Genomic DNA, 16,547 nt, shown 5'->3' with positions numbered 1-16,547 from the left:
CATGTGACCAACAAAGTATTACATTTACTGACTCTAAGATAATGAGTGACTCATTCAGACATCCTGCCTGACTAGGGGAAACTTAACAGCAAACAAACATTTCTCCAAATCGCTGAAACGTTTAATATAACATCCAACATGAAGCTTTAGTTCCAGCTGATTACTTTATCATTGTTCTACTTTACACTTTGTGTTCCATCATTCTCCGATCCATATAGCAGACATCTGCAAACGCACAGCTTGGACTCCATCAATTGGGACTGGAGCAGGAGGAGTAGGAGGAGGAAGAGGAGGAGCAAAAGCTGGAGTTCATTGTTGAAATAAGACCAAAAAAACACTCATCCTCACAGCCAGTTCAAAGCTCTATTAGAAAACTGATGGGAGCGATTACAACTGAAGGTACAGTTGTTAAACCGTCACCCACCCTTTCTCTGATGCTGGCATTCTAAATTTGTATAAATACAAATGTAAAACAAACTTTCTATTGACTACTGTGTTTCTCACTGGCTTTACTTAGTGTACTGTAAATGTAGTGCACAAACTAAAGGATGCATCCAATTCATTGCTTTTGAGATGTCACCAATCAATCAAGATAAGAAAGCTATAGCACAGAGTTAGAACTAATCCTTCAGTAAACTGTAACTGTAAAAAAAAAAACACTTTCCATTAAACATTACAACCACAATATACAAGAATAATTTGTTTGTGCGTCATTGATATTTAACCTTTTTATTTATGTGTACTGGTTCCATCTAGAGGCAACATTATTATCAATCATTTTCAATCTGCTATATACTTTTTCACCAGCAGAGAGAAGTATTACCTTTGTAAAACAGGATTAACTTGTAAAAATACATACAGACTTTTCAGATCTTGAATTTACAGTAAGCACTAACGAATGTAAGGTAATGTAGAACTTCTTATTGATCTTAATTCTACATTGTGAGCATAATAGAGGGCAGTAGGACCTAGCAGCAGCCATCTTCATTTGGTGGATTCATTAGTTACCCACTATGGGAAGTGTGGAGATCACCTGTATACTTTCCTCTGCAGGCTTTATTTGAATCTGAGGTGATAAAACTACATTTTCACCTCTGGAGCATGACTGCTTTAGCAAAGGGAGCCTATGTGTGTATATCATTCTTCTCAATTAAAACTATTTCGCTATAAAGACTTCTTAAAATAACCCTCCTTTGATTTTCTTTCCCTCTCCCTCTTTCTCCTCCTTCTCTCCAACCTCTCTCTGCAAACTCACAGCTAATCCATTGTGACAAATATGTGGGTTGAATGACTGTTTACCTGATTAGTGCTTCCAGTCTTCATACACCTTTCAGTAACAACATGTGCCCCAGCAGGGCAGGGACTGACAGAGGACAAATCCATTTACAGAAACAGAATCCATTTAAACACCCCACCACTGGACTGTTCTGTGTTACATTTACAAAGAGGATCTTTATTTATAAACAGGTGAAGACTTCAAACCAAACTGGCTAAGCAGAAGCAACCATAGAGTAAAGACAATAAAAGGCATCTGCTGTCAGTAGCTACAATTGCCGTGGCTGCCTAAGTCAAAACATATCATTATGTCCTGGACTTAACGGCAGTCATGCGTCCTTATTCTTCATTCAGGTTCAGTACTGAACCCCAGAGCAGAGAGACAGGAGTGGGTGCGGGCTTCAGCTGGCCCTGTGAAGAAGAGCCACCTCAGCACTGCGCTCAGGGAAAGGCTATTAGAGAAACTGAACAGGTGTTCTATATCGGAGAGTACCTCCAGTAAACACACAAAGCTCCATGGCAACTAATCTTGTTTTTTTCCACGTGTTAGCAACAAGAAAAAGTCTGCTAGTCCACCTACTGTACTCAAAAACACATGCATTTTTTATAACTCAACTGCTGCTGTACTAAACCAGTGCAGAAGAGTCCAAGGCCTTGTTAAACTTGTGGACAGGCTCATCAAAGGCAAACTTCTCTGGTTCATATATCTTGTTGACAACGGACACCATTTTTTATTCATATACAAGTATACAGTTTATTTGTGCCATGCATATTATCTGCATCCCCACTAAAGCTTGGTTCTACTTCTATACCTCCAACCACTAGGAAGGTGTTTGTCTTAGATCTACACTTTAATATTATTATTATTAGTGTATGTTTGTGTATGTGTGTTTGTTTTTTCACCATTACAGTGCACTGCTGATAAAAAGAGACCCACATCAGTGATTTAGGAGCCAATGATTAAATAAGTGAATAAGCTAAGCTCTTGTTCAAAGCTCTGTGAAGCCAACTGTTTAGAACTTCAAAGTTCTGCTAAAAGAGCACGACTGACGGCTCTCTGGTGAATTCATTCCGTAGCATAAATAATCATCCATCAACTAAAGGCTTGGAGCCGAGCTGAACCATTGGGCAATTTCATCCATGTTTATTTTACAATTAATCAATTGTAGAATGTCCTCTATGTTAGTACACATAAAGAAAGTTGGCAACATATAGGGAAATGTCCCATCCTTTCAGTATCTCTCCTCTTCAGCTTTTTTTCACAGATATATCACTGTGATATATCTATGATTGTTCAGGCACTTCTGACCTGTAACATAAAGTCGAATGTACATTAATAAAACTGGTGAGCAACAGATGCCTTTAAGACGTGCTGACTTGGCATGTCACTACTTTGGTCACATGGTCGTATTGTGCACAGGATATCCTGGTGTAAAGAATGTACTATGTACCATGTCCTTTCATCCAGCAAACATCCCCCTATGCAGGGCCGATGGCTGGGTTGGGATGAGGAAGACAGGGGCACCCTCTTTCCAAGGGTACCAAATACAGTGTACTGTCAGAATATCAAAATCTAATCAAAGAGACTGAAGGAGGAATAACCTGACAATCTCTGTTAATATTTTTTAAATGACCTTTGAATTTAACCATTTGATTAGATTTAGGGAGTCAGGTGGCTGAGCGGTGAGGTAATCGGGCTAGTAATCCGAAGGTTGCCAGTTCGATTCCCGGTCATGCCAACTGACGTTGTGTCCTTGGGCAAGGCACTTCACCCTACTTGCCTCGGGGGGAATGTCCCTGTACTTACTGTAAGTCGCTCTGGATAAGAGCGTCTGCTAAATGACTAAATGTAAATGTAAACCAAAGCTATTAAACTGATATAAAGCCTAAACAGCGCACAGATTAATCATAGTCTCGCTCTCCTCAGATCAAGTGAATCTGTATGCCTCTCAAAACACAAAACCACTAAGTGTTTAGCAAAGTAATGCTGCTTTGTGATCACAGTAAGTGTAAGGTAGTGAGGAAGCCTAAAGGGCAAAATGCTGTTATTTGACAACGAGGCCTGTCATTCACACCCCTATGGGGGAGATTAAAATATGAATTGTAGGAGACAGGTTTATTACCATATTACTATTGCACATTATCAGACATTAGCATACTTCATATTTTACCCAATGCTGGGTTAGTTTGACCTTTGATCCGATTCCGAGGATCTCAGGGGATGTCATGAAGAAGACGACCATATGCAAGTTAGTCAACAGACCCCAAACCCATACTAGGCAGACACACACACACACACAAAATGAACACAAAAACTCTTAAGAGGCATTTCTGCATCAGATCATCTTGCATCTCACAAGATAAGTACGCCTTCAAAATAGACGTACACAACTGACACAACAAATGCTTATTTTTAATCAGCAGGAAGCTGAAAGCTTAGCTTCTGTAGCTTTGTATGAGTAAGGGCTGTTTTGGACAGCAAGGGGATAACAATGTAAGCTGTCACCTAATCAGACGTTCAACAGCAACACCAAGCATGGGTGTATGTTACAGGGTTCACATGAAAGCCTTTTAGCCCCAGTATACACAGTGGAAAGATGTTGGGACATCTACCGGACCATCTCCTGACTCTTGAGAAGCTGGTAAACATTTAACCTCATGGAATGTGTGTGGTTGTGTGCATGTGTGTCCAAAACATTTTAACAGACAAAATATAAATTGATCTTCATCATATAATTTATATGATGGACTATATAATAGACTATATAATCAGAAGTGGCCATTTTGAACAAGCACGATAGTCTTGTTAAGACCACCTCTACACCCTACTCAACTAATAGAATACCTCTTTAATCCAGTTCCTCCATTTAAGGTGAATGGAACCCCTAGTTCCTTGCAGTACTGCTGTGTTCTCTGTCCCTGAATAATTCAATCACACTCACTATCTGCTCCTCTTGTATGTCACACGGTTGAGAACCAGTGAAGAGGAAGGCTGTATGCATGGGGACAGGCCTTGTTTTCTATGCCTGAAGCCAAGTGAGTGGTTTATGTAAGTAAGGGAATGGAGGGGGGTGGGGTGGGGGCACCACAGTGCAATCTATGCCTCTAGTCTTTCAACTAGTATCTCTGCCACTTTACTTTAGCTTACAATCACAATCAAACTTGACAAACAGCTGGCATGGAGATGTCTCTCAATAATTTGAAGCAGCAGCATCTCTGGCTAAATATTTTTTACACAGGAATTGTACATCTTTGTGTGCAATCATAAACAAGTAAAACATGTTTTGTTCCTTAAACATGCAATGCAGTCTTGGCATCTTTAAGTGTAAATATCTCTTTAGGCCTTTGTAAGGTTTTTTACAGAATGTGTTTGGAACCCAGTCCCTATATGAGATGTAGGAGAATTCAGCTGCTAACTTTTGCATTATTGAACAGATACCAAACCTGCAGCCATCTGATTTCCCTCAGGTATACAGACACAGGCATATGTTCCTAATTATTTCAAATAAAATTGCCTACATATCTCATTGCATACCAGTGTTCAGTCCATTACTGTTGTACATACAGCAACATGATTCTCTGCATGTCCCTGCCATTCTATTTATGAATACAGCATTTTAGCTTTATGTAATACTACTAGGCATATCTATTTAGCTTTTAGAGTTTGTACATAGGAGTTCTACAGTAATAATAATAATAATGGTTATTATAAAAATAATACAAATACAAATGCATTCATTTTACAGATTTTTTTTTTCTCCAAAGCAATGTACAAATTAAAGCTCCAACCTCTTGATCTACAATCAAATGTTCTCACCACTAAATCAAACGTATCCTCTCTACAGTACAATAGAATTATCATGTCTGAAAGAAGCATCTGATCCATGAAGGAATTTTAACCACCTAGTATGGTTGTATTTGACATTTAAATTAAACACCTTGACCCAGCATTGTGCGGTCTGTCTCTAGTCACCTGGGACAGTTTGAAGGCAAAAGGCTTGTATTCACCGGCACTACAGATCAATGGTGCTGCTGGACTTCCTGGTTAATAATTCATTACTTGCCATTGATTGTGGATGTTGAGCATTCCAGAGGGTTGGACTCACGATTACTGTCACTCACAATACTGAAAAAAGACGTATACAACAATATAAGCTTTATAGTCTTTGTGGTGCACTGGGCTTTTACCTTTTGATCGTATTCACAACAGTTCAAGCAGAGACCAATACAGTGGAGTAGGTTTCATTATACAGGTCCCCGCCCCCCCCCACACACACACTTTGTATTAAGAAAAAATATGTTTAACAGCAGAAAGTCCAAGTCGTACATGCACACAATATACTATGTTTTCTTTATGTATCACTCCAATGACTTATCCCAGTTGTGTAATCTGGTTTTATGTAAATAGAAAAAGTATTGGTACACCAAACTGAAGTAGGTAACCACTCACACAATTAATAATGAATTGTAGATTGGGTGATGTGAAGTTAATTTAACTTCTCAAAGCTGCTGCTCAAAGACTATTACATATTATATAAGCTGTGAACTGCTGAATATCTACTGAGAACAGGCAGTACAATACAGTCATTGTAAACTTCTGTGTGTTACTATGGAGATCTTTCACAGTGTTTCCATCCACTAAGAACATTTCACCCAAAACATGGAATTACTGTTGGCAGCAGTGCAATAAGACCATGATCTGTCAGTGTGAACCAGTGGACCAGGCCCTGTGCTGAGACTGACTGAGTCTGCAGTGCATATCCTCAGGAGACAGTAGGACAGCACTGTGTGGAAAACAGCAGGTCACCGCCCAGCAGTCAGAGCTCATCACTGGCCTAGATGTGGCTGATGTGAAGTGGCCAGCAGCAATTAGCACTCACCTCCGACCCTCTCAGAATGTCATGTAGCATGTGACTGGCACTATGCAGCCAAAGGAGGAGATGATAGACTGGAGCTGAAGCCTTTTCTCTGGACATGTACTGTACATTACAGTGGTTAGTGATAGTTATTAAGGTAAAGCATTAAGATGCTCACCCCTGCTAAATTTCATAGGTAAAAGACTGCATTGCACAGAGAAAAATGGTGTACATAGACTCATTCCAAGCCCTTAGGGATGGTCACTGGTCATAAAGCAGACATCATTTCATGCAGAAGAGATAAAAGCAAGGTGGTGCTATACAGGCTACGCTTATTCACAGTGGTGGTGACTAGAGACCTTTTGATAGGAGAGAGCTTTTCCCAGCTTCCCACCTGATTTCTGCTCAACACTGCCCGCTACATTACAGCATGCCAAATTGGACATCATAACTGTAAACATTCCATTGATGAGAACAGTTTGAATGAAGTTCAGACTTCTGAGGATATACAAGTGATCACCATGGTTTACGAAAACATGTGTGTAGTGAACATGTTTCTTTCTGGTATTTTTATTTTTGTATCATATAATAATGTAGTGATATACAAACTTTGATGACCAAAACAAGGACATGACAGTGTCCAGCCACAGCTCTCTCTTTCCTTGGCTGATTTTGAAACGTCATGGGGCCAGGGTGATATATTTCAAATCTACTAATTTATTAAATGATATAGTTCGGCAATGTGTAGTTTAGAGACATTTCAAGTTTAGAGAACTTCATACACTTTTGAAGTTCGTAGATTTCACTAAATATAACTCAAAGGAGCAGGAATAGGTCACTTAAAAATTACATGAGGTGGAATTTGGCAGGCATTCATTCGGATGATTCCTACCTTTCGTGCTCTCACGGGGCATTAGACTTGTGTGTCTGAAACTGTGTGGAAGCCTAATAGCCGCGTCCCCAAGGCATCGTGACATTATTTATGAATAAAGAGTAAAGGTCCTAAAGGGGATTACAACCAAAGAGCGCTGTAATCCGGGTTTCCAGGGTAGAAATGTGTGTGTCAATGTGGAGAACGCAGAGCATTAGGACCCTGTAATAGGTAGGCTATAGCTAGGATTTCCCCTTGGCGCTCTGGAGAGCGGCAGGGACGCATGCGTTGCTTTTACTATCAGTAGATCCTGACCATTGGATCAAATAGGATGAACTGTCGCGTTACCTGCTTAAAGGCGCCGCAGACTCTGTGAACCTCTTCAGCCTACTTCACGCCGGACAGGTAAAGGAAGAATAATAAAAAGTTTGATGGATATAATGCATAATACATATGCCCTGCGGTTTGAGAACAACGGGAAGATATTGGATTAAGATCGTTTCCAGGGGGAACAGAGAGCGTGCATGATATTAAAGAAGATGAGGAGAAAACAACAACAACATCTGAGACTTCCCAACGGGATGTTTGCAGTTGCGACAAATGAACACTATGCCTTGGTTTAATAACAACTAAAATGGTCCGATCTGACTTTACACTTGTGCGACCTAAAGTTTGCTCTATTATGGGAGAAACAGTGTGTTATGCTTCACCTGGTTTTTGAATCATCCGGTGGGACTAACATTTTTCGGTTGGATCCTAATCACCATGTCAAAAGTAATTCAGAAGAAAAACCACTGGATCACCAAAGTTCATGAGTTCGCGGTGAGCCGGGACGCTTGTGAGCAGCTGAATTTGGAGCTGTTTGGTGGAGCAGAAAACGGAGAGTTTCCGTACATCGGAAAAGTGAAAGAGGATGTGGTGGTTTATAAAAACGGCCAGTTGTCCGAGGGAGAATTATTGCTGGAAGTTGAGGGTCTGCCAGTGTCTGGGTTGCCCCTGTATGACATAATGACTGTGATAAGGAGTTGCAAGGGTCCCATAAGGTTGAAATCTGTCAGACAAGGTAGGTGGTGGTTTGAATGAAATATTAGCCATGACAGAATATTGCTGTAAAACTCTACTCTCTCTCTCTCTCTCTCTCTCTCTCTCTCTCTCTCTCTCTCTCTCTCTCTCTCTCTCTCTCTCTCTCTCTCTCTCTCTCTCTCTCTCTCTCTCTCTCTCTCTCTCTCTCTCTCTCTCTCTCTCTCTCTCTCTCTCTCTCTCTTATATATATATATATATCTCTCACCCTCACTCATTCATGCACTCACTCACTCACTCACTCACTCACTCACTCTGAAAGTAGAAAGCCCAGAGGAGATTCCTTTATTGCTGACAGTGAGGTACCACAATAACCATGAGGACAACAGAACAGTCATCCACGTAAAGTAGGGCAGAGGAATGTGACACTCACCGGTCATCTTGTTTTCAGCATGGAATGACGGATTGACATGAAGCTGCTCTGACAGTCATCCTGACTGGTCTCAAGCAGGCAAGGGTAGCTAAAGACATGGGGGAGAGATTAAATTCCTCACTCTGACTTCTGATGAGTAAAATAAGCCACTACAAGGAACACACTAGTTTGAGTGCCATTCCATTTTTAGTGGTTTTGAACCTTTACTGCGGCCTTTGAGATGTAATCTCTGTAAATACAGTAAACACAGTAAATATTCATAGTGTTTACTGTTGGTTGATGGAGTTGTGAAAGAAAGACTGTGTAAGTGCATAGCGTGTTGTTGTTACCCCCTAATGCAGACACACTACTCCCGGGCAGTTGGGGGTTATTTCTAGAAGCGCTTTCTGGGACGTAGATGAGCCTGCCCCACTGCCCACGGTCTACTGTGCATCTGTTAGTGAGCGGGCAACAAACCAGGGCCATTTTATAAATGGTATTCATTTATTTTTTTGACATTTCACTGTTACTTGCATGCCATCATGCTATTGTTATGTGTGCCAACCAAGTCAGGATGTTGTGTGGCCTTTTGTTTTTGTCTTAGTCCAGAGAGGAGCCTGTGGCAGGAATCCAGACTCTGACTCTGCTGGTGTATGCTGTCTGAGCAAGCATATGCGTCTCACCCCAAATACCAGAAGCTACATTTTAGCTGTCATCAGTCGGTCATGCTGATGCACACACACACACACACACACACACACACACACACACACACACACATGCACCCACACACACACACACACACACACACACACACACACACACACACACACACACACACACACACACACACACACACACACACACACACACACACACACACACACAGGTGCAGTTGTGGCCTCATTTGATTCAGCTAACAGTTTCACTCTGGGAAAATCATTAACTCTGTTATATAACAGTGCCTCTCTGATGCACTGTTTGTGCCTTTGTGCTTCTACAGGAAATAACTTGGGCCTGTCAAGGTCTCAACCCCGATCACACTGGTAGAAAGACAGGCTCACCTTGCCCTGTGTTTGCAGAGCGGGTGTGAGGTTGCCTTCACAGCATACCACAGCAAAGACTATGTAGAGCTGAAAGACACAAAATGATTGTTTACGTAATCTAATGTCAATGTCAAAAGGTAATGCCTTTCAATTTATGGTCCTAAACATTGTGTTTCCTCAGAACATTAAATCATCAAAGAGGATGATGAAGTAAACATAGCAAATATGAGGGAGATCAGGAGCCTTCTCACCATGGCTACAGCAAGGCCTCTCTCATGAGTCAGCAGGGTTCCCTTGACTCTAATTAAAAGGTTCAGCTTATTCCCTGTCAACCTCAACCAGGTAGCACAAGACCTTCATTGTTTCTGTAACCTAGAGGGTTCCCATGCACAACCAGCAGGGCAGGTGCAGAAGGGGGTAGCACTCTGTGTTCTCAGACCCAGACTGGGTCACCGTCTGTGGGGTAAGATCTCATCTCTCTCCTCAGGTGGTTGTGGATCCTCTTACATCAGCCTGGTTACCTGGTTACATTTTTGTGCAATAGAGGGTTAAACAGCCTAAATAATGCAGTGTTGTGTTCATGCTGAAATCCCTTTCAGAAAATGGAAACATTCCTCTGTATTATTTGCACAAAGATGCACACAAAGATTGCACAAAAATGTACACAATGAGATTACACAAAGATTCCTGTAGTATTGACTCAGTTACAGCACTGTGTATTGTTTATGTGAAGCAGCATGGAAACTGAAAGGCCAGGGAGATTGTACCAACTGACTTGTTATTCAGAAACATCCCTCTCATAATGATAATATATTACCAGGTTAACAGTCTGAGTCTTAACAATATCTGTTTACACAGAAAGGAGCCCTCTCATAATCTGGAGTTCACCATGTTTACACAGACACGATAGTTCCTTTATATAAACAGACTGCACTATAGTTAGTGGTTTAATAAATCCCAGGACTAGCAGGTGTTAAATATTTTATATATACATTTTCTCTATTTTTCCCTTTTCCCCTTGTGTATCCTATGGGAGCTCAGTTTTAAGAGGTTTATGATATGTTACAACCTCGCTGTCGAGTGTAGGGTAAAGTACAGCAACAGTGACTAACTGGTCTGTGCAGACATCCAACAATTGTAACTAGATTGAAAGACTTTGACCTGTTTCTACGGTGCTTATCTCCCACCTGCCTGTCAGTCAGATTGGAGCTAAATTAACTGTACATCTAAATTAAATCTAATATTCTGTAATATAGACTTGTATTAATAATATTATGATTTTGATGCCAAACTTTTGATAAACTTTGCCCATACTCAAATGTGTTTCTCGTACGATAAAGTCTGTGTTGCATGAAGTTCCTTACAATATTAATATAACATTTGCCAAAATATTGATCTTTAGGGGTTGACATCATTTCCACCTGAAGTAGCCCCAGCCAACAGCTGAATTTGTTTGTAGAAGGGTTCATTTTTCCACAGGGAACTTCCCACAGTAGGTCTTGTTTACCTCTCCCACTTTTAACTGAGCTGACGGGCCTACCTTCCCCCCCTCTCCCTCCCCTGAGCCCTGGGGTTGACAGTGACCTGTACACTCCCCGGGTGGCTAACCTTTCATCAGCCAGGTGTCCTTCCTCCCCCAGCCAGGCGTGACCAGGCCTGGCTGTCAGGGGGGCCTGGTTCTCCAGCCTGAGCCCCTGCCTGATCCCTCCTCCTCAGACAGCTAGGGGGGATCAGGACTGCCTGCTGGGGAGGGGGACACATGCCAGACATTCCTGTGGAGCAGGGCTGGGAGACTCCTGGTGCCCTCCACTGACTCGTTTCAGCATCCCCTGTTTCCCAAAAACCTCATGCCCAAAGCTGCTGCTGTGTGAAATGCTGTTCTAGTCACCATATCTAATACAAATGCAATATATCAACTGTATGCATACATTGGTTTTATATATCACATTCATCTCAATGCAGTCTAATAATACCACCACTACAATTGGAAACAATGACAGCTTTTTCTAGAAAACCACACACAAGGCTGTGGCCTAACTCAAAGTAGGAAGTTTGCAAAACAAAAACATGTCATGTATGGCATTTCCTTCACCACACATATATTCATGGATAGGCGGGCTTTCTAACCCGATATCCTTGCTATGATATCCCAGTCTGGGAATGCATGTGAAGTCCTACTCATATTTGCTTAACTATGAAGACGTTGTCAGTTTTGATTAAAGAGAACCTATGACTATGTCCCTGAGAGGCAAGTCAGAGGTCTGGGCCTAGAGACCCAAAGCTGTCCGCTTCTCCTCCTGCTCTGCATAGTCCCAGCCAGGCAAGCCTCTCACATGTCTTTCATCTTCAGCCCATTTCTGTCTGCAAGGCTAACAAAGGAACTCCACACAGAGAAAACTGACCGTCTCTCTGAGACTCTGAGTGTAGGAGGTCGGATACCTTTTCAAAGGTAGAGCCTTAGCCTTCAAAGGTATAGTTTATTAGTGCTTCCTGACAGGACGTGTTTCCATAGGGTGTGCTGCCAGTGTGACCAGGCATTGGATCAACTAGTGTACTAGTATTTTAGACTAAACTATAAGGCCTTGTGTGTACTACTTTATGTGGGCACTGTACAACATATACTGTATGTGCTACTGTATGGTTACTCTGTGTGTGTGTGTGTGTGTGTGTGCGTGTGTGTGTGTATGTCTGTGTGTGTAATGTGAGACTTTCTTTTTTGGCCTTGAGGCAACAGGCAGATTTCATAACGTTGCCTTGAATAGTTGCAAAGGGATAGAGAGGGGGGGGGGGGCAGTCCCACTAGACAGGAGCACCTTGTGTTTTTTAAGAAGCTGACACAATGACAGTGATTGTGCCTCAGGTCCTGGAACATGCCTAGTTGTGGACCATAGTGGGTTATAAGTCTGCAGCTGCATTTATGAATTATGTTTATTACATGTAAGCCAAGACCTTTTAGGCATTCATGTCTTTGACTGTGCCGGCTACAGAATCAAACTTAGGTATGAAGAGGTTTGTTTTTCTGACCATTTAAAATGAGCCTTCCACAGAGCTCAGGGTGGGGACTGTCATTTCTCTCCATATTCATCTGCAGTGTTGTCCTCTCAGTGGGCCTGTGTCTGGGAGATGGATGGAGAAAAGTGTTGTCAGTAGAGCAGAAACAGGTGTTACCCCACAGGGAGCGAGCCAAACCTGTCTGGCCTTCTCTGCACACATACACATAAACAACACACGCACACGCACACACACATACACAACACACGCACACACACATACACAGGAACAACACACGCACACACACACACACATACACAGGAACACTTGAGATGAGGTGAGTAATAGACTGGTCTTGTTTTGAAATAACAGATGCTTTAATGATTGCATAGCTTGCCAAAACATTTTGCTAAATGCATCTTTTACTACATAAAGCACAAGAGAGCATGCTGTCTTTGAATCCTAGTAGTATTCACTATGTATTTGAACAGCGCACATTGCTGTGGAAGAGGTTCAAACCTAGAAATGACTTCACCCACAGAGGAATGCTCACAGAGATAGTGAAGAGAAGAGGGCACCCTGCCTTCACAGTTGAGATACGGTGGATGCCATTCTCATTTCATTATCCTTAACGCACACAAAGCCTAGCAATTGTAGCTCTTCGGGACAGCAAAGTCGGCACGTCTCATATACTGCTGAACACATAGTTAGCACACATCATGTTTCACCTCCAGCAGACTCACAGCAGAGGACTGCTGGTCTGTGGGAGCTGGACAGCATCTGTTGCAGCTGACGTCATCCCACACTCTGGTTGCCCTCCGATCAGAACACTCTCTACTCTCCATGAACTACCTTAACTCACGTCCCCCACACTACACCACACCTTCAGTATGGCAGCTATGCTGTCCTATATAAGATATAGCAGTGAAACAGCCTACTAAGAGTATTTTCATGATTATTTTAAAGTTTCCCCCCCCCCATCTTTAGTGTGATGTGATTATTAATGTAGTTGTGGGTGATGTGTCCGTTAACTGGAGTACAGACTCCATATGCTACAACTATGCCAAGACCTTATGTGTTTTTCCTTTTGGTTCAAACAACAAAATAATATCCATACAACCTATATGCATCCCATTGGGGTGTAAGGACTCGTCAGAGTGGATTGTGCAGTACACAAAGCTTAGGCCTCAGTCCTCTGAGGGTGGGATGATGTCACCAGTGTTGCTATAGGTTAGTATGTAATAACTAATTTGATAGCCTCGGTCTGTGTACTGTCTTTATTCCCACTCAGCCTACTGAAGGTCTGGGAGGCAATCTGACAGCTACATCCATTCTTTTAAATGTCCCTCTCTCTTTCTGTAAGCTGATTTGAGTGTATATTTTCATTTCAAACAGAGAACTAAGGGAGAGGGGGGACTAAGGGATTTAGGGGGTTGTTATTTATTCTTCTTTTGAATGGTGAGAGTAAGATGTATTAGGGTCATGCATTGCAGAGCCTGTTTGAAAAGTCTCAACTTTCTGTTCACGCAACCTGTATGAGAGAGCAAGAAAATAGTCTGATATAGTCCACATCCTGTGTTTTGGTTGTCCAGGGTAGTCTTCCCTCTCTTGCTGTGCCTTTCTGCATCCCAGAACTCCAGACCTGAGCTTTTTAGGCAGCAGGGAATGTTCTGGTCATATAATTCTGTTGTGAGAAACTCTCATGTGACAGGGAACAATTGAGTGTTTATCTCCTTTCTCCTCATACTCTATTTTAAAAAAGCCAGACAGACTCACAATAATTTCTCCACCCTGCCCACAGGGATAGCCAGAAAACATGTTTATGAGCAATCCTGAGGATTTGAGTCAGGTGTTCTAAGAAAGAGAAAGCCATTCTTGGACCCAGACACACACACACATACACACACACACACCATACCACACATAAACACACACTCTCTTCCTATATGAAGACCATAAATTGACATTTAAGCCCTACTGCTCATAAATTCACACATCTGGAAAGGCTTAGAGACCATTACAGGCTTGGGTTTACACACATGAATCACAGTTCTGCTCTTTTATCTTTGTTGTGGTTTTCAATGCTGCAATCACACAGGTTATTTCAGATGCAGATAGTTTTTGATGTTAAACTTTCTTTCATTGTGCCACTGTTTCTCTATCATCAAGCATGGTGTGTCTGCCGGAAACAGAACTACTTATAGTCTAGGGTATCTTAAGTGATAGCTAGCACTACTGAGTGCTTTTTTTGGTACTTTTATGACACAATCAGCTTTGCTGTGTGTCATACTGTCTTTCCTTCCCAGAAGGATGACTAATCTACATTTAGTCATTTAGCAGACGCTCTTATCCAGAGGGACTTACAGTAAGTACAGGGACATTCTCCCCGAGGAAAGTAGGGTGAAGTGCCTTGCCCAAGGACACATCATTTTGCACGGCCGGGAATCAAACCAATCTTATTAATTGCCTGACTCCCTAACCACTCAGCCATATATTCTTTTTTTATCTCCTGCTCACTCTATGCCTCACTCTTTCACAGCTCATCCGTCATGATATTCAGGTTACGCTAACATAATCCACATAAAAGGTTCCTATCTATAAGGATCATTATACAGATTTTCTCAATGCTGGGATATTGTGCTCTCTTGTGTTCACCATGGCTATTACTATGCATGAGCCTACAGCTAGTGTATAGGATGGGTCTCTGTATTGTGGACTAAAGGGTGGAGTGCTGCTGGACTATATTAATGAAGGAGTTCCAGAAAGGATTGAATGTTGCCGCAGACAGATGGGACCAGCCCTGATAACCTGCCCCCCCTCTCATAGATCTTGATCTGTTATCTGTGGCCAGCGAGAACTTGTGCACTCTCACCACCAGTGTTACAGATGTACACTATAGGAATATACAGATGAACTTTACATGCGTGTTGTATGTCCTCTGTTAGAGAGTTGGGTTCCAGTGCTTCCTGACAGGACTTGTTTCCAGAGGGTCTGCTTTCAGTGTGACCAGGCATTTGATCAACTATGCTCTGCATAGTCCCAGCCAGGCAGGCCTCTCACATGTCTTTCATCTTCAGCCCATTTCTGTCTGCAAGGCTAACAAAGGAACTCCACACAGAGAAAACTGACCGTCTCTCTGAGACTCTGAGTGTAGGAGGTCGGATACCTTTTCAAAGGTAGAGCCTTAGCCTTCAAAGGTATAGTTTATTAGTGCTTCCTGACAGGACGTGTTTCCATAGGGTGTGCTGCCAGTGTGACCAGGCATTGGATCAACTAGTGTCAGGTGAGATGACCCACCGTGACGTTCCCAGGGTCTTGATCTGTTCATGATGTTACTGCACCTTGACACACACAGAAAAAGTTTGAACCCATATCTCCAAACAGATGTAAGTAACAAGTAAATAGGGCTAAATCTTCAGGTTCCCCCAGCCTCGTGCAATGTACTTGAATATGTTTGTTTGGATAAGAGTGTGTTTTTAGTGTTTGTCTGATTGTCTGAATGTGTGTGTGTGTATTTGTTTGTGTTCTTTTGGTGTGTGTGTTTTTGTGTTATAGCTTGAAGTTGTGCATGTTCTCCCTGCCCCCCCTCCTCCATTACCAGTCGTATATCTGTCAGCTGTGGCAGCTGGGAGGAGTGCTTATCTAAATCAAAGCAGAAAGGTAGAAGTGGGGCTCCGCTGTGTGTGAGAGGGGGGTCTGATATTCTCATTAGTGTCTGCGAGTTTGAAGACTGTTCCGGTTACTATGGCTGCAGTTAGTCACCGTATTATGGGATTGACAGTCAGCGGAGATGGAGATGATTACTGTGAGTGAAGCTTCTCTGATCTGGTGTGTGTATGACACACAGGGGTCAATTGTGTATATCTGTGTTTGATGTGATTGACACTGCCTACAATGTCCCATTATTGAGCTAAAGCTTTGATTTGTGTTTGTATGAATGTGTGTTTTGGTGTGTGTTTGCACTCGCATTCATGTACGTAGGTATATTGTGTGTGCGTGAGTGTGTATGTATTTGTGTGTGACCGAGACAGATTGACGTGCTGTATGTTAACAGCTGTGGGATCCTAAGCCATCTC

At 42.2% G+C, this 16,547-nt stretch overlaps 1 protein-coding gene across 1 annotated transcript in view; it reads left to right on the top strand.

Moving 5' to 3' along the window:
- Positions 1-7,767: 7,767 nt before the first annotated feature.
- LOC136945553 (membrane-associated guanylate kinase, WW and PDZ domain-containing protein 1-like) overlaps positions 7,768-16,547 on the top strand; it is a 73,361-nt gene continuing 64,581 nt past the window's right edge. Inside the window, exon 1 of the mRNA XM_067239446.1 lies at positions 7,768-8,065. Within this exon, the coding sequence (XP_067095547.1) occupies positions 7,768-8,065 (298 nt within the window). The remainder of the gene's footprint in view (positions 8,066-16,547) is intronic.

Source organism: Osmerus mordax, chromosome 7 (genome assembly GCF_038355195.1).
Source record: "Osmerus mordax isolate fOsmMor3 chromosome 7, fOsmMor3.pri, whole genome shotgun sequence".
Lineage (NCBI taxonomy): Eukaryota > Metazoa > Chordata > Actinopteri > Osmeriformes > Osmeridae > Osmerus > Osmerus mordax.
This window is presented reverse-complemented; position numbering and strand designations above follow the sequence as displayed.